Genomic DNA, 23,185 nt, shown 5'->3' with positions numbered 1-23,185 from the left:
GGAGTGAATGAGAATTGAATATAGTCTATTGACATTCTTCCATGAGAAAGATGATGGGCAAAATTCTTTGGTTGTTTTCCCAAAAACTTTTGTGTTTAAATATGAAAATGTGAATTATACTTTTGAATTTTTGCTCATTACTGAAGCTGTAGAGAACTTGGACAATCAGCCTTTTTCACAAACCTAAAGGGATGCAGTATATGCCCGAGATCCTGGGGCTGGAAAAGAGAAGAAAAGAGCATAGCTTCTCTCTGATAGCAGGCTCTCTAGCAGTCTCATGGAGGGACTATATTCTGAAAAGGCTCAGAGATCAGAGAAATAAGAACATCTTCTATTCTCTGTGTCTTTTTCACACACTGGTGACATCTGGATAGAATTCATGCATTGCCTTTGTAGCCTTCCGCATGATCATCCACAGTATTTCATGACTGTTGTTGCAGTAGTTATTAAAAGTGTTCTGGATCACCCATGGCAGGAAAAGTCCAGTGAACGATCATTAATGAAAGAAGTTTGTTTATTTGGGACATGGCCATTGCTGAGGCAAATTGTGGGGCAGGAGCATGGAATGTGGATTGCCACGGTGCAGGAGCTACACCTCCAAGCAGTTTTGCCACGAAGGATGCTGCTATGTGAAGCTGTGGGCTCTTACATACCTTCAACTTTGCCATCTTTTCCAGCCTGCCTGTATCCTGCTGCCTCCCCCTCCAGGAAATGGTCAGTGCCTCTGATTTTAATGCAATTGCATGGGCAATTGCTTCTTAACCTGGTCTTGTCTTAACAATATGGTTTTCTTGAACTGCAATCTCTTTTGAAAGAGATCTGCTATGGATCAACATATGTAGGGATGTGCTCTATGCTTATGTAGACCTTAAAGAGATTAGGAGATAATTTGTTTCATAACGCACATTTCACTAGAGATGTTCTGATTTGTCTTGTTTTACAACAGGTCTGGAGCGCAACTGGATGCACAGACAAAGCTTAAAGACAGCTTTCAACTGAGCTGACAGACAGCTGTCCCTGAGGTAACTCATGTCAGTGTAACTTGCCAGCAGTTAAGGTTTTGTTTTCTCACAGGTTAAACCAGCAAGGAGCTTGTGTTTGGCTTTCCTGCTATAATCAATGAGGCTTAAGAAATCTGTTCAGTTCTCATTTTTTCATGCACTAGACACGTAGGATTCAATGTGAAAGTGTGATATTTATATTTAGGTATCTTGTGTGTACAATGTACTTAGGTACACACCCTTCACCCAAAGTAATGTGATTCTCAAAATTAGCAGACTTTCCAGGGACTATGAAAAAATATATAAATAATTTCTTTGATTTCTTTAGAAATTCAGCAGTATTTTTTTGTTGTTATCGTAAAATTATGCTTCTGCAAAAGATCTGGTAGAGGCTTAGTATTAATGCATGTATTAATGCAAATGTATGACGTTAGAGTAGTCTCTAGCCTGCCTCTGTCAACATTCTGAGACAGATATAAGTAATGCATATTGCTAATAACACTTCTCCTCAAATAGGTGAGCCCTACCACAAGGCTAAATTCCTTCCACAAAATACTGATTTGCTTACTTGTAAATATCCACGGGATTTAAGAGCAGCACTTACATTAAGGTTTTCATATGCTGTTACTAAATCTGTCATGCTTCTAGAAAGAAACACTTTCACACCCTTTTCCCAAAAAGGAGAAATGTTTGTTCAAAAGTGAGAATATATAGAAGGTGACTTTGCCTTCAGCTGAAAAGATTGTTTCAGGAAAAAATGGAACATAATTTCTCTGGACTCTAAAGAGATTAAGGACGTTTTCATGTGCATTATTGTCAGTATCTTTCAGGTAAGGACCAAATTCATTCCATAGAGGAATATATTTTATATTTACATCATTACTTGTCAGCTGGTCTGAACTTCTAAACAGTTTATGATTTTTCAGATTGGTTAAGCTTCCTCATTTCCAGTACAGAGATTTTTATGTTTCATCTTGGCTTCCTAGACAAGTAGTAGGGGTGCAATCATTTCCTTTACCTCTATCTTTTACTTATGCATAGCAAAGATATCATCCAGTTGCATACTGAGTAGGCTTAGGTTCAAGCTCAGACACAGCCTTTCTTAAACTAGTTGTTCATTTCACCCTCCTGCGGCCCACAATGTACATGTAACTGATCTGACTTACAGAAGGTAGATCACACCCAGGGCCAACATAACAAAAGAGGAGTGGGAACACTGCTTCTGACAGTTCAGCAAGTGAGCAGCACCTTTTTGAGCTGATGTGACTGCATTGCGTTTGAGCAGGTGCCCATACCTCCTATAAAAAGAGCAGTAAGTCATAGCTCCATCTTACCCCCAACGCTGGGCATCCTGGAGGACTCCTGTTGACTGCTGGATTTGTTGCGGTTCTGATTTTTCCTTTTGTTGTTGGCTGCTCGGACAGAGCGGAAAAGCACTTCACTTGCCTTGAAGAATGCAACCATGAACGGTTGCTTTGACTGAGGCCCATGTCTTCCAACCAGGCCAGCAGATTTAACATTGATACTTCGACCTAAAAGCAATGGAAATTGCAAGTTAAAAGGTGAACTTGTGTCCCTCCCAAAGCCACAGCAGGAGTTCAATTGCTGACTGAATCCTGAATAGCGAGGAATTTGCTTCAATCCTTAATTTACATGATTAAGAATCTTATTCACATTTTGTTGAGCAGAATTAAAAAGACAGAAAGCTCAACAATTTACAAAAGCTCCAACAACTTTTACAGGTACAATTTCTTATTGCATAAAATTGCAGTCTCTGTGTACTATATATCTTATTCATTACAGAAGTGTTTTAATTCAGTCTTATGCATACATCTATAGCACTGGAAAAAAAGTGAACCCACTAAAACCTGTTTTATATAGAAAAGATAATGTAATGTGGTCTTCTAATTTTGCATAGTTTCAGTGGGATGTGGAAGCTTATATCCCCAAAGCAAACCAGTAGCAAATAGAAGTGTAGAAAATAAATATAATTCTGCTTTAAAAACAAATATTGTCCAGTGTTACTTAAACTGATGTTCATTCACCACTAAAGGTAGGAAGCCATTCAGTTGTTCAAGAGAAGAGAGTTTGAAATATGTGTATTATTGACTCTGGTTCTGTTCCCAGGGGATGTGCATATTTCTTTAAAATATTTGTTCAGTCAGGACTGTGTGGTAACCTCACTATATTATGTGGTCTAAACCTCACTGAAAGAAAGGAAAGCAAATCAAGTCACTGAAACTGCATCAGTGACATTTTAGCAAATAAACCCTCACTCTTAACAGAATTTATTTTGGCAGCATAAACACTTTTGTGCGTACGTGTATTATGCAGAGCCCTTCAAGCGTCAGAAAATGAGACAGTGTCATGTGAAGCTGTGCAGCTGTGCAGGGTGGGGACACAGAGGTCCTTTAAACGGGAAGGTATGGGCACTGGCACCGCACGCCGGGCGGCACCGGGGCGCCTCAGGATTCTTCTAAACCCACCGGAAAATTTGTTACGTGCCCAAAGAAGGAGCATCTGCCTCACAAATGTGTAATGCTGTTAACACAATCACCCTGAAAAAAGAATTTGAAAACATTCATAGGAGTAAACCTTATAGAAATCAGCATATAGGTTTCTTTTTCAAACACAAACTTACAGTGGCTGCACGCCAGAGTCTATATTTCTTAAAAAAACTCTATCACTGGCGTAAATGAAAGAGGCAGTTTGATTTGTGGTTAAAGTAGTTTCCATTCTACTTCCACTGTAACAAATGTATTAATTCAGCTCAGACTTCCTCCTTCTGGCAGCCCTTTTGCAGTAAAAAGAGAAATTAGAAGTTCCAGCCAAATACCATACCTTGAACTGACCCACTTCAATACATAAACACTTTTACAACATGTTTATTCAGGTGTAGCACTTTAAATTGGTTTAAGATGTTTCCAGTGACAGAGAGCCCAGCAAAGGCAAGAGAAGAACTGAGAAAGTTAGCAGTTGTGGAGCAGAGTAATTGGCAACATATTCTGAACAATTTTGATAATTACTTTTTTGACTGCAAGGGAAAAATATATTTGTTGAAGCTTCTGATTTCATTTTAAATGCCTTTTTAGTCTTGTGTTTTTTTAATTCTTCTTTTCATGTGTTTGAGTTACTATTAAATAATTCAGTAACATTAATTTTTATATGTTCCAATCTTCTGTTGCAAGTCAGATATGAAAAACTGTACACGCTATTCTCTATTCATAACCACGTGGACAAGCTAGCTTCTTACCACAAAGTTCCACATTTCCCTTCATTTCTAGAGGGAATATTTTTACTATTTTTCTTTATTTTTTGTTCCAATGACTTTGAGAATTTTAATTTTATCTGTAGAATATTAATGCTTTACTGGTGGACATTTTAAGAATACTATTAGATTTATATATTGAGAACTGTAAAGGTGTGTGAAGCTTTTCTGAATTTAAATATAGGTTCTCTGAATTTACAATGGTGGATATTGTGTGCGAAGAAAAATATCCTTCAAACCAATGTGAACTCCCTTTAAAATAACTTTTAATATTATTAAGTTTCCTCTGGGTTTCCTTTAGACTTCAGCAATAAGATGGCTATTAAGATTCCACAAGTTAAGGCTTACTTGGTTATCCAGGGTATAGAGATATACTATAAAAAATTAATCCTGTAACCCACAGCCTTTTTAAACAGAGAAACAGCTTATGTGACTATATTCCTTTATGTGCTTGATTTTCAGAGCAACCAGCATAAGATTTTAGGACCCATTTGTTCAACTCATGCATGGTATATGCACTGGATCTGCTTCTAGTGCAGAGGAAAACTTTTATTGACTCCTGTGGCTGCATAGTTAAACTTTTCTCTCTCAGTTTATCATATACCTTAGCTTAACTGCAGCTTTCAGAAGACGAAGCAATCAAAATATACACTGCCCTTGAGACGCTATATTTCTTCTGAGGAGGATCTCTGTTCTGTTTGGTTTGGAAATTCAAACTACATATGTTGTCTCCATTTTAGATTGCTCCTTTTCAAAAGAAAGTTTTCATTTACAGAACTTCTATTATCCTTTATTAAAAAAAAAAAAAAAAAGAAAGAAAAAAAAGAAAAAAAAAAAATTTAAAAAATTGTGTACTGTGGTATATTTGCCTTCAGTCTAAAAGGCATTGCCCCTTCTTAAACAGGAGGTATTTCAAAGCATTCTGCCTCTGAAAAGCACCATGCTTTCTGCCACATCAGTAACTCAACTGTGTGTGCCATGGTCTTGTTAGGTAGTCCTTATTTTTGTTTGTAGTGTCAATTTCAGAATACCTTAAAAAAAAAATAAAATTAATCTATCCTGAATTCCCCCTTGTAGCAAAAAGCATTCATGGGCTTCATTTTTGTAAGTGATTTTAATCTATCATTTCTTGTAAGCATTTAGAAAACTCATGGCTTCAATGACAACTGAAAATCCAGGTCTCCAAGGCATGTAGTTGTTCCATACTGTGGCACTGAAGCAATACTTTCTAAAGTCAACTGAATGACTCAGGCTGACCTGCTTAACTACACTTGGAGCTTCAGCCAGATGAAACTCATAAAGCAAAACCAGCAAGGTTTGTCTTTCTGCTTCTCTTGAGCATCTCTGAACAATGTTGTCAAGCATTCTGAAAAATGGGTTTGGTTTTGCCCTTCCATCATATGTTTAATTCTGAGGATTTCAAAAGTTTTCTTCAGATTGCAGAAGAACATGCAAGCAACCAGCAATCTGCTAATGCCTGCTCCACTGAACTTAGCCACTGAAATGACCCTGCACCTAGAAAAAAACCCAAAATGGATAGATTTACTCTGTGCAGTGATAGTCCAGATCCTTTGTATTCTTCACATTCTGGCATGCACTTCTCAATAGTGCTCAGACGATTAATTATCTCTTCTGCATATTGGCAGGTATATTTGGAGACTAAGGCTTATTTAAAGCATTATGTTTCAAATTTGCTGAACTCCTTAGTCCTTATTCATAGGATTCTGAGTCTTTGGCAAGACATATTTGTTTGACTTGGCATTTAAACTTCTTTTTGGCTTTTATGCTATTTGATAGTAAAGTGCCCTTAGCTGTTTGCATAAAAGCTTGCATGGAAGTTTGGGTTTGACTGACTGAACTGAATGAATGCTATTTGCCTTTTCACATTCTCTCCCCTCATCATAAAGGAGTCGCTGCTGCAAAAATAACTGTGAAGTACAGCTTATGAAAAGGTCCTGTCTCAACAATCCTGACAACTTTGTGCTTTTTGTTTTTTCAGCCACAGAACAGGAATAGCACTCAGGATGATAACTGCAGAGGTATTTGCTGTGTCACTGTGTCTGCTTCAGTGCTGTCACATGCAGTCACATTATACAGTTCTTCTCATGAACTGATGGAATTCCATCTTAAAAGTTCATTTCCCCCCCAGCTGCTCCAAATGGAAATGCAAGAGCCCTTCAAGCTTTCAATAACGATCTGTCTTGCAGTCTTGACCTGGAGACATACCCTTGTTTTTCATAACATTCAGAAAGCTGACTTTTTCTGAGACTGCCAGTGTGTATGCCAATGACAGTAGGATCTATGCCTTGGCTTTATCTCCTCAGAGATATATATTTTAAGTAAAATATCGATCAGACATTTATTTTGCAAGAGCTTTCAGTCATTATGCATCCTAGCCAGATTTACACTGGCAACACAGAACAATGAGTAATTCCAAAATCCATTATTTTGTCCTGAGTCATCAGCCTGCACCAAACCACTCATTTTGTTATGAAAAACAAGAACTTATTTACTTTCAAAAGTGTTCAAGAAGTCACAAAACACGTTTTACAGATTAACCACTACTGCTAGGTCACAGTAGTTATTTTGGTAATAATTTTACATATTTGTCCTTAGAAATGTACTTAGAAATGAAAGATGTAGTGATTCTGGGAATTCATTTCAACAGCGTTTGCTGAAAAATAAATTAAAATTCCAATGCCACACCTATGATTTCCTTCATTTGGGGAGTGAAATTTGAAATGAGGTTTGGGAAAAAAGAAAGATCCTGATCATCCAGGGTCCAATAACATTTAACATTTGAGAAAAATAAAGGCCCATAGGCTCTGACTATGAAAGCTCACACAGTAGTTTTCAAAATTAGAGAGAAACTTTTGTGGTTTCTCATGCTGAACAGTACGCTTGAGAGCAATGGGATTTGAAACAAAAAAATTGAGGTAGAGCTTAGCTACATAAAATTATTTTTTAAAAGGGCGAGAGAAAAGCTAATAACAGCGATGTGATGGTCCTTATATAACACATTCTCAACACTCCAACTCTAAAGTATTTTTTATTGTCTCTATTGTATTATCTACATAAACTGTTGTGCAAGCTTTTCCTTTGGTGGACACATTTATCTATAACAACATAAAATATGCTTTTGAGACAATCTTTATGTGTTTTATTAACTCTTCTTCTCCCTGGAGGCTTTAAGGAATTCTGAAAAATGGGTGGTCTTGGATGTCCTGCTCTGCCTTTCCTAGGTTTCACAGCTTTAGTCAAGACAAGATTAATCTATTCTTTGTCAAATCTTACATTTAGTTGTTTTTACTCTGTTCATTTGAAGGAATTTTGGATATCTTTTTCTGCTAATTTTGGTATTCACAAAGCTCTTGAAGAAAGCACTTGGGAACACAAGGATATGCTGTATAATATGTATATGTATAATATGGCAGTACTATATACGCTTACGCAAAAAATCAGATGTAATTATACAAAAAAATGCTCAAAGTATGTGATTTATCCTTTCAAGTTAATGCACTTAAACTTTGAGTGGCTTGTGGGAGTCCTGGGGCTTTTCTCCACCATTAAAAAATGTGTTCAGGAAGACAATAAAACAAGGAGAGATTAGATTAATTGGTCATCCACCAAAGAATAAAATGGATAAAAGCCTTCTGAATGGAATGGAACACAAATGTCATTATCTCTAAAGTAATGGTGTTGAGAAGCAGATGTATCCTTCATCTGTCTGGGAAGCAGGGTGTGGGGTGATTTGCACAGCTGTACAGCCAGGACCAGTGTGCACCAGTGGTGGTAGGAGAAGGGTTGGGAGCCCATTTCACTCCCCTCCTTGGCTCTTCTGCTTAAATTGAGCGTGCCCTTACTAACAAAAGGTGTGTTCACTTGCTACAAGCCAACAATATGCAGATCATGTTTGTGACCCAAATGGAAACGTGGTTTCACCTATCTGAGCAAATTAAACAGTGCTGGAACTGGATCATCCGCTCTGCTCAGGGTGGGAGTGTGCTCCTGGTGCATTTACACCCTGTGCCAGCTCCACCACGGAGTCAACAGAACCTCAAGGCAGCACTGCAGCACTGCACCTTTCTCATGAGGGCAGCTGTCATGGGACCACCCTGTTTTGGAGACTGAGAGACTCATCCCTCCAGCTTGTTGCACACCACAGTATTCCTGAACATGTTTAATTTAAAACTAGTGCAAGTTTGGCCAAAGTCAGCTCTGAACCAGAAATGAATGTAGCTGTGCTTAGGCAGTGTCTGAGCCCAAGCTAATAAAACCTGCTGAGGGGCAGGATGTATTAGCTCTGGTTCAGTGCTGTGCTAACATGGCTATATGGCTTCCAGATGGCTCAGAATTTAGTCAGAGCTATTGCCTGCCAAAGTCTATATATATGTGTCAATATAAATACATATTTCCTAAGTTCCTTTACTATAAGGATAGTAATGAAGGTGAAATTGCCCCTCGTACTTTGACTTGTAAATGCCAGATCCATCAAGAGGTTTAAAGGTAACACCCCAGCAGCATCCTCCAGAGTACTTGATAGCTACCATGGTCATGTAAGTGAGGTGCCAAGGTTGTCTGGGGTCAGCTGTAGGATAAATTGATGACATTTAGTGTGGTAATGGTGAGGCCAAAACAACATCAAATATACATGAAGTACAAGTACAAACACATGAAGAGGCCAGAGTGCTGCCACAGGTTGCCATGGCTTGAAAGCAAACCAGCTACTCCATGCCACACCAAGAAAGCTGCCTTTCTGAAGGCTTAGTTGGATAAAGGCACCTTGGAAGATCTAGGTTAAAAGGAAGAGAGACTAAAAAAGAGAGACTGTGTTTTTCCTTTTCTTCCCCAGCATCTCTGGAGATATTCACCAATCCTTCATGCAGCATGTTAAGTTAAGAAACAAATTCCCTTCCAGGGGACACACACCAGAGAGTACCCAAATTCATGCTGAAGGGAGAACTGGCCTTCCACAGGCTTCACCTGGATTGAGGAATCTATTTTTTTCAAGTTTGATTTTGCTCTGAGGGAAAAAAAAATACTTGAAGTAAGAGCCAGTGTCTGGGAGCTGGGGGTTCCTGCTGCCTGCCCACCTCAAAAAGAAGGAAAGCCCAAATAAAACTTCTATGGCGCTATGTGATAACAGAAATCTTAATCTTCTTTGTTTTTTCAAAGTTGACACCAGTTTCCTCCCCTCTGGTGTGCTGGTAGATTTAAAATAAGTGAGAGCTGCTGTAACCTAATAAAAGGCACAGAACTACATGACTGTGGGGCTACTCAGGATGTTGTATTGGGAGCTGTGTATTTAGAATCTATTTTATTCTGCAGATCACCACCAATCACATTGCACATTATCTCCCTCTCCCATTCTCTGTAAACAACTCTAGGTTCTCCTGAGCAGTGACAGAAAAAGGATTACTCTTGTAGCTGTTTATACCCCTTCAGCAACAGTGATATTCAGACAACTGCTAATATCTACTTATAAAAATGCTGAATGTTAAGACAAAGATGCTGATTCACTAGAACAAATTTTAAGTCTTAGGAGACGTGGTGTATATATATGGGGAAAGGCTGCATGGAGCTTTTCAATTTGTTTGTGCATCTCTATTGATTTTATGCTGCAATTCATCTAACACCAATGCATCCATCATCATGAAAATGATCACCTCTCATTTGAATCACAACAGAGAGTTTTGGTGTCAAAAGCAGGGAATCAGCCAAAAGGGGATGCTGCAGAATACTGAGGATACACTAAAAAAGAGAATCAAAAAAACCTGATCCTTAATTTACCACAGCCTCAGGGAAACAGTGCATTATATGTTGACAGTTTCCATATGTGTCATGCAAACCTTTATTCTTACTGTTCAAAATAAAATGTCCCATTAAGAGAAAAAGACTACATTTCATGCTAAAATGAGACGTATGATACCAAATACTGTCCTAAAGAAAAAATAAAACACATTCCAATGTCATGTGGCTTTTTTTACTTTTTTTCAGGATTTTCAAAGGGGGAAAAACATGAATTGCAACAACCAGACATTTTTCCAAAGATTTATTTTTTTTCACACTGTTAAATTAAATAGTTATATTTTTTTATTCCTTATGTAGACATTATTATTACTATTACTATTACTATTACTATTTGTACACAATCTTCAGGGTTGCAAAAAAATATCTCTACACAAGTTATTGCCTAAAACATCTCTGATAGGTAACTGTAAGAAAGACTGCTTTTAATGATAGTGATAACAATATAGTAGCACCCTGGAATCTCAGCAACTATTGGTGCCCCATATTGGCTGTATGAATAAATCTAAAAATTAGTATGTATTTACAGACTTGATTATCCAGGACCCTAGTGTAGCACCGGAATAACTCGATCAGGGATCCTCTTACTTAACAGAATCCCATTTAGTTTAATTATCTGTTACAATAGAAAGGTTAATGGATCAGGTCTTATCATAAATATCTCCCCAGTTATGGGGACAGAAGTACTATACCTCCTGTAAACTTGGCTGACAGCTGGAGGCATGAAGAAATGTGCTTCAGACCTGCATGGGCTGAAGTTGACTCGAGCCAAGGGAAGGTTTTTCGGTTGATTTGAAGCAGTCCCTGAGCTCTCACAGAGAACTGGTTGGAGGAAAGGTGGGTGCGGTTCTCTGGGTTACAAACCGAGTCCACTACATACTGAGTCGTATAAAAATTCATGTTCCATCTGTACACAAATGTGTCATTCAACTGCTGGTGTTTCTAATAGTTTCCAGAAGTAACAGCAACCCAATAAAAATAATCAAAGCCTTAAGAGCAAAATTGTAAGAGCATGAAAGGATGATTTTGCTTGTGCTAAGCTGAAGTGATGTAGCACAGGTCTATCTGATAGTTTTGAAAACTTTAGCCCCTAGAAGTGAACTGCTTGTATGAATAAACTGAAAAAGGGAATAGAAAGTGAGGGAAAAAAGCAAATTCCTTCATAAGTCAAATAGATAACGTGCAAAAGGTAAAGTTGTTTGTGGTTTTGGAATTTAAAATAGAAAATTATCTATCACCTTTCTGATCTTGGGAGTAGGACAGTGGAAATATTTATGTGAGCTATTCTTTTACAATTTCTTTCAGTGTATTAACCAAAAGGTTTCCTTTTACCCATACAAACTTTCCTGTAGTTTACCAAATGGATGTAATTTTGAGGCTAGAACCAACAAATTGCTGGTTGCAGTGTTTCTTAATGAATGCCTTTCATGGATATTTAATTTTCAACAATTTCTGTGTTCAAATCTCCTGAAAAAAAAAAAAAAAAAAAAAAAAAAAAAAAAAAAAGGTCAAGGATGGAGTTTATTCTGGAGCAGGAAATCTGGCCAGAAGCCAGCCCACCTAATTTGGATTCCTGACGGAGGTGTCACCTCCCCAGCATTGTAAGAGCTTTAAAATGGCCTCACTAAACCAGGCTGCCTAAGAGATCTACTCCCCTTGCAGCCCAGGCTCAGGAGTGGTGCCTTTGAAGGCTGGGTGAAGGCAGCAACAATGCAGTCTACTTTGCACTGGTGCCCCCCTTGTCCACTGACTGTACTCTGACTGTACAGGTAACATTAGATGAAATGGCCATGAGCTTCTGTGCAAGCCTGCCAGACTCCTTTTAAGCATCCTGCCTAAAGGACAGATTTTTGCTTAACTCTCCAGCAGCCAGGGCACTTGCTGAAAAAGTATGAGACGCTTTGTTCACAGCCCAGCTGAGCCTGAGGGAGAATTTAGATCAAAACCAAGGAGAAAATGTAGCCAGAACAAAGAAGGAAAAAATATTAATCCTTACACCAGGGTTTCTTCTGCTACTCATTAACATTATGTCAGCTAAGGTTTAGATTAACTGGCATCATAGATCCCTTGACCTCTGACATAAAAAGCTTTTTGACAAAAAGAGTTAAATCTGAGTTTGCTTGTAAAGTGGTATGGATTAAGTGAACCATCACAGAAAAAACAGTATATAAGTCTCTTTTTATTAGTTTCTAAAGAAGTCTAAGTAAAGAACATTTATTCTAAAAATATTGTTTTGCATTGAGAGGCATTTTCAAATTTTATGAAGAGCATAACTATGAATAATGCAGTAGCCCAGTAAATTTGTACTATAACCCTCACAGCTCAAAACTTCAGTTTTGATAGTGGTTTTTTTCTAACTTTTAGCTAACCAAAATTTTCAAGATTTCAAATTTTAAACCTATTTCAAGATAAAAAACATAACTTTTTTTCAAATGAAAGAAAACCAGTTCCCACATTACCCTATTGTTACCCTTTCTTCAAGATCAGTATCAACAGCTGCTATACCTTCTGAATGGCTCTGAGGTTTATTTTATAACTTTCTCCATGCTTCAGCCCAAGAAGTTCTGCAAATCCGCCTGAGTTTCCTAAATGTAATCATCAGTAGTAGGACATTAAAATGGAACTCAATTTTGTATGTAGGAGCTCTTATCCTGAATCCAATTTCACTTGATTATGTTAGTTTTATAATTGACATATTCTAAAGAATTGAAATATAGAAATATATAGAAATATATTGAAATATATTGAAAATACTAGAAAATTTGCAGACCACAACAACAGCAGGATAAGGTTTGTGTTATTTGTTTATAAACTCTCAGTGAATTGTCACCCAGACAAGTTAAAAAACACCCATCCAGAAAAAAAGTCCCAGCAAGGTTTGGCAAGAGCACACATGGCGTTATGATCTATAGTTTCGATCTTACCGTCCCCGGTTTCAGCGCAGAGTTGCAAGCCCAGGTTGTTCTGTGGATTAATCACCCAGTGGTTGCTGGTCACAGTAATGTCAAAGACAAACCAGCCCACATCAGAAGCTTGAGCTTTTCTTGTGTCTAACAGGAACAAGTCTGCATCCCTAAGTTAAAGAAAATAGAGAGTCAAGGCATTCAAATATTTTTACCTTTGTCCCTAATTTTCTTGCTGACATTAACTTCTTGGAGTCCAAGTTAATAATGCTTTGACATATCCTCATTATGACACAGTACAGCATGTGCTGTAGCTAACAAGTAGTTGTTAAGTATAATGCAGGTATTTCCCCTAAGAGGCCTTTCTGAAATGGGTTTCAGCATATAAAATCGATAGCTCTGGAAAATCTGAAAAATACAACTTCCTGATATAACTACATAACAAAATACATAACTGAGGCTGTGTATAAGAAAATTCATCTTTCAACATCAGGATATATCAGGAAGATTCACTTTTATAAACTTTTCAGCATAAAAGATAAAAAAATGTCAAAATCGCTTTCCAATTTCAACTAAAACTCAGAGGCATAACATTGCTGAAAAGATCTGTTGTTAATAACGTGACGGCAGCTGTATCCTATGACAAAACATGAATAGATGGCAGTTCAGACCGTTTCATATTACTACAGATGTTTAGAAAATAATTCTCTATATCAAAGCAGAAATAACATATCCATTCAATAATATAATTATTACATTTTAACCCTCAGTTTCCTGGTATATTTTCAAATTGGTTCCCATGAAATCTTCCAGTAATTCAGAAGGGCTGCTCAGGGGAGTTAGTATAATTGTGTTACCAAATTTTTAGCATGGGTCATTTATTTGTTCTGTTTTCACGTATCTTGTGACACAATTGGTTCCAGATCATCATCTGTATTACAAATAATTTACTACAATGACCAGACTAAGCCCAAGATATTTAACTCTCATCAGTTTCATTTTACACGCTTCTACAAAGCAGCATGCATTATTAAAAACTGTTTTCACCATTTAATCTTTTAAACCTAAATCTATAGTTATAGAAACCTATTTCTTTTATGCCATAAACAGTAGCCAAAAGAATAAGATACAAGAAAAAAATGGTTAATTCTAATTTTTTACTGTAAAAGTCAGCTAAAGGCAGACTTGGCTCACATAGATCTCAGAATTGCACTGTTGCCTTAAAGACAGAATGAATATATGCTTAAAGGGGAATTACAGACCATAGGAACAGGCTCTTTATAAAAGTGGATTTAAAATAGCTACTGTCTTGTCACTGTATTCTTACAGTGTTTAATCACAACAACACCTTAGAAAGTTCCTGTCTTATCTAAACATGGTAAATGCACCTAGAAGGCCTGATAATGAAAAAAGCATCAAATGCACTTTTTGAAACTCTGATTGCTAAATACTGAGGAAAATAAGACCAAGGGAACTATGACAAGCATATGTTTACTTACATGTGAGATATATCTGAAAAATCAGGCTAAAGAGCTCAGAAATTATAAAGGAAGGTTATTTAACAAAAAAAATTAAGGAATTGAAAGGGCTTTTTTTAAAGTCACTTTTTTTTGTTCTGTTAAAAGATAATCTTTTGCTGAGGTCTTATCACTTCCATTCTAGTAGAACTGTGGTGGTGACCACACAAGGAGAAAACCTACATTCCCCCTCTGGAGTTAACATGAAGAAAATCTTACAATTCAAAAGAACCTGACCTGCTATGTTAGCACTGAACAAATTAACAATGTCCCACAAGCTCATAAATAGTACCCTCTGGAGTCTTAAATGCCAACTTTTTTCTTCTAATAAGCATTTTTATCAGAACTTTAAACATGAAAAGTTTAATTCTGACTGTAATTGTCTTTGAGATGTTTATTTAGAAGTACTTCTGCATCACTCAGTAGGTTTAATATAAAACTGTAGAAGTGTTTGGAATATAAAATACTACAATACCACAGTGAAATAATTCCACCCTTGTCTTTTCACCTTCTAGAATACATAATTGTTTTCTCATATAGAGTCTTTCCATTCCAAATCCAGGACAGATACCTAATGTTCTAAAAGTCACAATGTTTCCCATGCCAAATCAGAATAAGGCACTACTAATGGTATAGTCCAGAAATTCCTATGAAGGACAAATTTTTCCTCAATGTGACTTTTTTGCTTTGTCCTGCAGCAAAAACTCAAACTAAAGTACTTTGGTATTGATACATCAATTACTTTTCTGTCACCCTGCAAGTATAGTGATCTAGGTAAGGCAATAAACTTTAAAGAGACTTTAAAGATTGCTTTTACTCATTAACTCAGCAAATGAAACAAAAATGAGTTGGGGATACCTAGAGAAAACCAGAGAAGATTCCTGAGAACACATAGAAGAATAGAGAAATGTATCTGGACCAATACTAATGCTTTAGCCCACATAACAGCATGTTACTACAGAAATTCAAAGTACTTTCCAGGGAAAAAAAACAACTTCTTTCACAACTGGTACAGATACAGGGTAAAAACCTGATCCCTGAGAAGGCAGCAGGAGCTCTGGGAGCAGGGCTCCCCCATTAGCTTATGTCATTCATTTATTCCAGCTTCTCATCACATTTTGTGACATTTTTAATTTTAAAATTTTCCTTTATTCTGTGCAATCACACTTAAAATGAAAAACAGCCTAAAATTTGGGCTGAATTTTAAAATGCATTTCTATTTTAAAAATAGTCCATAATACATAATAAAAACCTTAAGCATTATGTCATAAATAGGCTGAAATGTAACAGTGAATACATTCAGGCAGAATACAGCTGATTTGCTTTATGTTTACAGAGGCTGTTTAAGTTTAGTGATTACAGTCTGGTGCCCAGTGATCAGTTTCCTACAGGAGAAATTCTACCACAGACAAGAATTTCACCAAAGAGGCTGCAGGCAGTATGTCTAAGAAGCTCCACATCTCCTGGGGCACTTAAGGAAGTAAAGGTGGAACAAACCATCTGCATGTTCCTTGAAACTCAGAACAGTTCTCAATCAGATCAAATAATCATTATGGTGTAATAGGCCATGACAATAATGCTGTTTAGCCTCATTCTGGAAACCTGCTTTTGTATTTTACTGCCACTTGAGCATTCCCTAATGGGGGGAAAGCCCCCAGGGTTTTCTTAAATTAATGGCTAGCTGCCACCAAATCATGAACAACTATTTGGCATGTTGGGCAATATTTGCCTTTGCCTTGAGAGCAGATCCAGGTAGGAGTCCATGGTGGGGCTCCATAGGAAGTCAGCCTGCTATGGGCCACACTGTACATGCTTCCTTAGACTGAATAGAAAACTACAATCCCAAAGGAACTTCAGCAAACTCCAAGGGAATTAAACACACACACTTCAGTAGCCACGCTGCCATAGAGAAAGAAAATGCCTGAGACTACAGCACAGACCTTAGTATGCAACTTGGAAACCCTGAACCTGGGCACTCCTTCCCTGAAAGCATAGCAGGACTGTGTTTGTCATTTCAGTGCCCTGTCAGACACCTGTGTTTCCTGCTCAAAGCAAAGAAGGGTGGAGGAGCAGTTGTGCTGTGGAATGTCACTACTGAAGGCTGTGGGACATTACAGAATCATAGAATCAGAGAAAGGTTTGGGGTGGAAGGGACCTTAAAGACCATCCAGTCCCAACCGCCTGCCATGGGCAGGGACACCTTACACTTGGGCATGTGGCTCAAAGCCCCACCCAGCCTGGCCTTGAGAGCTTCCAGGAATGTGGAATTCACAACATAAGTGGGCAGCATTTTCCAGTGTCTCCCCATCTTCACAGTTCTCTCACTCTCCCATTCTGTAGTTGCAACTTCTAGAAATTTTGCACCTAAAACTTCATGTACATATGTAGAACAAACCTGAGGTGACAAAAAGAAAATCACAAGTGAAATCTGAGCCCAAAAGCAAAATATGTGGCTTTGTTGGAAAAAAAGTAAATAAATCTGGGACCTCATCTTGGGGTCTCCAGTCTGGAGACAGCAAGGGGCTTGTGGAAAAATGTTATTGTTTCTAATTTGAACAGTGAAGAGCTTGTGGTCTTTTTCCATCCTGTTTCACTGAGGCAGTTGTCTACAGTATCTGTACATATGAGTAGAAACTTTCAAAATCAACAACAGGAGAGAAACACTAAGTCTACATCTGAAGTTTCTGTAGTTACACTGATGAAATTAAATGCAATGATATATCCTTGCCTGTTCCTCCTTTCAGCATCATGCTTCCATTAGAAGACATGGGGCTTTTATAACTGTAAATGCAAATATAAAGCATTTATAAATTTCTGTTTCTGCCTTGAAAGAACTCAAAAGCATTGTTTAATGCTTTTTCAGACACAGCTGTCATTTGAACAAGTCAGATAATATTAACTGATTTTCATCAGAGTGGTAAACAGTTTTGCTTCCTCTAAAATAGAATACAAACCATCTACTGTGAAAATATCCAAAAACTTCAAAAGAAAACATCAAAAGTATTAGAACAAATAACTTTTCCCATTAGTTCATTAAAAAAAATCTGAGTTCTCAGGTGAAGAGCTTTCATCACCTTAGGCTTCACCTGTGCTCTTTAAAAAGATGTGTTTTGTTCCTTCCTGCTTCATTCCTTCTTCCAAGAAGTTTTTTCTAGAACCTATGTTAAAAGAATTTTTGGGAAGCTGAAGATAGAGGTTAAAAAAAATAAAAATAAAAAAAAATCCCACATTGTTTTCTTCAGGCCCAAATTTACTAAGAAAGCAAAAGTTATTCTGGAAGGATGAGTGCTTTCCCTCCTGTTGATTCCATTGGTATAAAATGAATCCCTGTTTTTAGCCATAAATATTTTATAACTTGATGTTCAGAGATCTGACCTGGAGGGTACAAACTCAGAGTTCTGTGGGCAGAAAGATTTGAATTCTGGCTGGCCCAGCCTTCAAGCTAACTTCTGATGGAGTTTTTATTTCCCCCAGATTACTCTGAAAGTTTAAGCTGACCTTTTCTCTGGTTTTGCCAAACCTTCCTGGGATAGAAATGTTTTATCAGCTCCAAGATGAAGAAGAGTTTTGTTTATCTTAGAACAGAACTTTTTTTCCCCACTTTTCTGAGAAAAGACATAAACTAATTTAATTTCCATCCCCACATATTGGGTCTATGTAGTTTTTCAGAAGCAGCTTGGAATTTGTACTAGTTTTCAATCATAATTTTCAGGTATTTAGCTACTTTGCCTGGTGAAATCTGATAATTTACTGAGGTCTCGTAGAGTCTTGGAAACATGTCATACACAGAGCTCTGCAAACTCAAATTCAGGGATTTGCTCGTGTGCAACATCATATGTGGCACTGAGGGACATGGTTTAATGGTGGATTTCGCAGTATTAGGTTTATGGTTGGACTGAATCTCAAAGATATTTTCCAATCTAGATGATTCTATGATTTTTTTTTTAGTTTTCAGTTATGGTGAGCAGCATGTGTTAAGTATGCATTTGTCATCCTAAAACTAGTGCTTGAGTTTAAATTACCTTCTGCAGGATTGTCAAATGCAAGCAAAAAAGCTATGCTTCTTCAAAAGCAATCAAAGTTAGACCATCTGTGTGTCTCTAGGGAGCTAAGTGAATCTTGGCTTGCAGTACCTCAGTGTCAGCAAATGGTACATTTCCCAAAGCTAGACACTTAGACTGCTCGTGGGACTCCTCCATTTGCTCACTGAGAATATGAACCCTCACCCATTCTGTGCATGGGCAGATTATTTGGTGAACTTGGACATAAACCTGGAACAAATTACACTTAAGTTAAGTTTTATTCTCGTTCAGTGTTTGCTGCTGTTGCCTAAGAATTAATACCGCACAAGCGGCAGCAACGATGCCTTGTCAGGTGTACGCTTATGGTGGATTTTTCCCTCCCTCCCTAATGGCAAATGGGATGATATGCAACCTGTGGTGAGTCCATGCCAGGAGGGTACCTGTTGGGATAGTCCTTGATGATCTGATATATGCTAATCTGAATGGTTTCATTCTCAAAGCGGCTGTTGCTCCGATCTTTGTATATCCGGAATTCGGCTGCTGTCACTGCCTCTCCATGAGGGATCTGAGTAAGGTCAAAGCGGAATTCCTTGTAGTGCCTTCGGTGGTGGGAGAAGTCCTTGTCCCTCTCAACTGTGAGAAAAAGAATTGAATGCAAATTAAAGATGTAAAACAAACGCCCATTTCCCATGATTAAAGGAGCATTCCCTCTGCTTGGGAGTAAACAAACATGACAATATAAAACTGTGCAAATAATAAAACCACAAGCTCAGACATACTTCCAGCTAAAGGAAATTCCACCAACCCTGTATCTTCAGTTCAAAAGGAAAAAAACCTCCGTGGCTTTTATATAAATTCCAGAAGCTGGAGTGGAAAGAATATAAAAAAAAGCTGAAAGGGGGCATGTTATAAAGTAACTAGAAATATGGACAAAATAAAAACTGTGAAAGGATTTAGGACTTCAGTGTAGCCATAAGTACAGCAATAGCAACGTCAGAACTATAGACGACTTTGGAAAGCACTAATTGCCTCTAATAACCAGGCTGATGAGAGGAATGCAGCTCATTTCCGTTTAACATAATAAAAGTGGTACTAAAGCGCACTGCAACAACTATATATTTAAGAAGCAATTAAATCATATAAATTAACACAAGTTGTAGTCTAATGGCATGCACGTCATCTTTTCAGTGGTCAGAAGAAGGAACTGTGGGTTGGGGCCAAGTGGTTCTGGCAGCCCAGCAGCACAGAATGTACAATTCTGGCTTAAACCTGTTCTTGGTGGGCAGGTGCAGCTCCCACTGCTTCTGACACTGCCACAAATTAAAATAAAAAAGCAAACCTCATTATTGCTTAATTGAGGTTTTTACAGAATTTTAAGAGGAACACACAAGAGGATTTTAATTTACAGCTGGCTTGGGTCTATTTCCATTGTCTGCTGCAGTTCTGATTCTGAGTAAGGAGCAACTTTTGCAATGGAATATATGTTTTGATGTGACAACGGAAACTACAGGCCATAGCACTGGCTGATGATCACCTTATGGGATTCATACCTCACATTTTAAGGATGTGGAAAGGAAAATGATCCATGGTTTCCACTTCCACAGAGTACAATGTATCATTGACCTATGAATAAACTGTGCTCCGTGGGAAGACAGAATTTCTCCCTTCTGGAAAAGTTCTACCTGCCCCTTGACATACCTACTTTGTTTTACTGATGATGGACAAAGTCCGAAACTCAGAGTTAGGATTTTGTTTAGATAACCAGCTAAACATTTATGGCTGCACTCAGCTTCCCTAAACGCTATCTCCTGAAACCCCAGCCCTTTTATTTCATTTTAGTCCTCAGATCTAAGGGAGGAGCAATGTCAGTTTTGGAAAAGCACACATTTGGATTACTAAATGCTACATGTATAAATAATGTGTAAATTATTACAATATTTATACTTATATATATACATATCCCTCCCAAATAATTTTTTCTACATACATAATGTGTATGTGTTTGCCTGTATATACATATGATTAAATAATTTTATATATAAAACTACATATCTGTATTATTACAATTTATATGTTACCTTAAAAAATAGAAATGCACTAAAAGGTAAAAAATAATTTTGGGCTTGACTTATGAGTGTATAGTTATAGACATATTAAAGAGAGAGCTATTGAACAAAAAGTACTTAACACTATTTTCAGAGCAGTAGTTACTAGTTATGTCACCTGTGGTCATGTAACTAGTCCTTTACAGTGTTCTTCCCTATCACCTTTTCAAAAATGCAAACTCTCCTTACCTTCATTAGCTTTTATTTTGTTTTTTCCTTTTATAAGTACAAATCCGTGTTGCCTTAAGAACCACCAAAAATAAAATATCTAGGCTATAAGAACAGTTTATCTTCAGTGAAAATGAACTTTCTCTTGGCTGACAAAAGGAAAATTGTCTGCTAACTGTGAGGCTTGCTTGGCTCAAGTGCATATTTAGCTTACATGGGTTTGCCATCGAACGCTATGTATGTAGAAAAAGTAAAGCAGAAAAGCAGCAGAAGCATGTAAACTGGCTGCTCTGTACCTGAAGATGAATGGGCTGCTACTGAAGAGAAACAGGATACAGTCTATTTAGCAGCTCCACTGCCCGTTTCTAAACTGTGAGATATATACAGAGATCTGGAATAAGGTTTGGAATAAGGTTTTGCTTTTTTTTTTTTTTTAAATACCCATGTAAAGCCTTTCATTTCAGAGGAACTTGGCAGAGATTAGCATATGCAAAAGCACTCAGCCCAGAGGGTTTTTTCTAGTGCAAAGAGTCTGCTGCAAGTTTCTGAGGTTATAACTGAGCATTTGAAAACTGTCATGGAAGAGATATGTCAATTACCTTCAAATAAGAACTATATATATTTAAGACAGACTTAGTGTCTTAGTGCACACCTTTCTGCTGTCTCTGGAAAACATTTTTTCAAAAACTATTTGCCGGCATGCACAGGTAACTAAGCACTCACTACTCACTATGAATAAATATTGAATAATCAGACACTGAATAAGAGGTTTAATAATGCCATACTCCTGGACTGACTGATTTTTATTTCGGTTTGAAGCTTCCTTTTGTCTAGTTTCTACCAAGTACTTTCTAATTAGTAACCTCAGTTTAGAAACAGTAGTTATCTCCCTATATGTTATCATTTGTACAGAAACCTCCACAATACCCCCAACAGTATCAGTGGGGATCTCTCAGGATCACTCACAACTGCTAAAGAATACTGATAGCCCCTTTTTGGTAGGCCTCCAATTAATTGTTACAACTCACACAGGTAGTACTTATTTGTGTTTCCACCAAGAAAGACAGAGCACTGTCATCTGAAAGGGACACAAGTTCAAAATTTCTTTGGTTTGAGACAGCATTTGCAGGCAGGCCAGGACTTCAGAGTGGCAACAGCCTGCAGATGTGAAGGGTTGTAGGAAACAGACACTGAACAACACTGCAGAAACACCCCAAGCCCAAGGAGGTCCCATTCCCTGCAATGAATCCAGAATTTCTATCTGCAAATTTATACCAGCCAATGTATAAACCAAAAAAACCCAACAAAATTACATACAAACATAGATGTAAATGTAAATACGATTTAAAATCTTGCATTATACAGCAGACTGCAAAAAAACAGTGATGGTGATGTTGCAATAATGACCAGTGGTTTGAATGGTAGCCAAGTTAAAAAAGTAAAATATTATGTAATGATATTGAAGATTTTATTACTGAAAATAATACACAAATCTTGATCCCTTCTGCATCTAATAAATGCCTTGTCAGGCAAGACTGAATGCTCAGTAGGGTATCTGTCAGTTCCTTTGTCCTGCTGAAATGGCATGAAGCTCAGGGAGGCACCATTTCCAAAATATTTTTATTTCACAGTCAACAGGTTTTCAACACTGTCAGCCTGAAAAATACAGGTTAAGATTCTCAGAATCTTTCAGAATGTTCTCATGTCATTCCAGCCATGCTCAGTACATCTGCCAAAATGCATTTCTGTGGGACTAATCACAGCATCTATAAACCAGCTGAGCAGAAATCAGTAAGTATTCTTTTATTGGAGGAATATAGTTTTTCTAAGTAAAAAATAAGTAGAATATTAGGGTCAATGCTGATTATGAAAAAAATCTTCCTTTGCTCTCATTGGTCAGGATTCTTAACATTGACTACTAAAAATGGTGGTTTTATACCACCTGAAACTAATATATGCAGCACTACAGTTACATCAGACAAATCATGGCTCAGGGGAATATCACAAACACCTGTGTGTAAGAATGATATTTTCCACCCATGTGGCAAGCTGATGAAACATTCACACTGTATTAACACTAAGTCTAGCTCTAAGAAGGAAAAAAGTCAAATTTACAGAACAAAGGTATTTTGGAAAAAAGGTCTTCTTTGCACCAAAAGAAAATGGTGCAAATGTCATTCACTAATTTTCAATAACAAAACTGTTTATTTTATGGGAAAGAAAATAACAATTAAAAAACACGCAAAGCACTTATATGGCTGTATAACAAGAAATCAGTATTTTAGAAATTCAGCAATAAATATCTGATTATGTTGGCTGAGCTTAAAAAAATGTAAAAACTCCTAGCAATGAGATTAGGTCAGGTCATAGTGCATGAGGGACTATTAGATGTG

General features: G+C 37.4%; 1 protein-coding gene across 2 annotated transcripts in view; it reads right to left on the bottom strand.

Moving 5' to 3' along the window:
* BMP5 (bone morphogenetic protein 5) overlaps positions 1–23,185 on the bottom strand; it is a 55,797-nt gene that overhangs the window by 11,688 nt on the left and 20,924 nt on the right. For both annotated transcript variants that reach the window (XM_015620335.2, XM_015620336.1), the window contains 3 exons: positions 18,960–19,152; positions 13,002–13,150; positions 2,336–2,533 (listed from right to left, as the gene is read on the bottom strand). In XM_015620335.2, the coding sequence (XP_015475821.1) occupies positions 2,336–2,533; positions 13,002–13,150; positions 18,960–19,152 (540 nt within the window). The remainder of the gene's footprint in view (positions 1–2,335; positions 2,534–13,001; positions 13,151–18,959; positions 19,153–23,185) is intronic.

This window comes from Parus major, chromosome 3, assembly GCF_001522545.3.
Source record: "Parus major isolate Abel chromosome 3, Parus_major1.1, whole genome shotgun sequence".
Taxonomy (NCBI): Eukaryota; Metazoa; Chordata; class Aves; order Passeriformes; family Paridae; genus Parus; species Parus major.
Note: the sequence above shows the minus strand (reverse complement) of the source record. Positions and strands in the feature narration are given on the sequence as shown.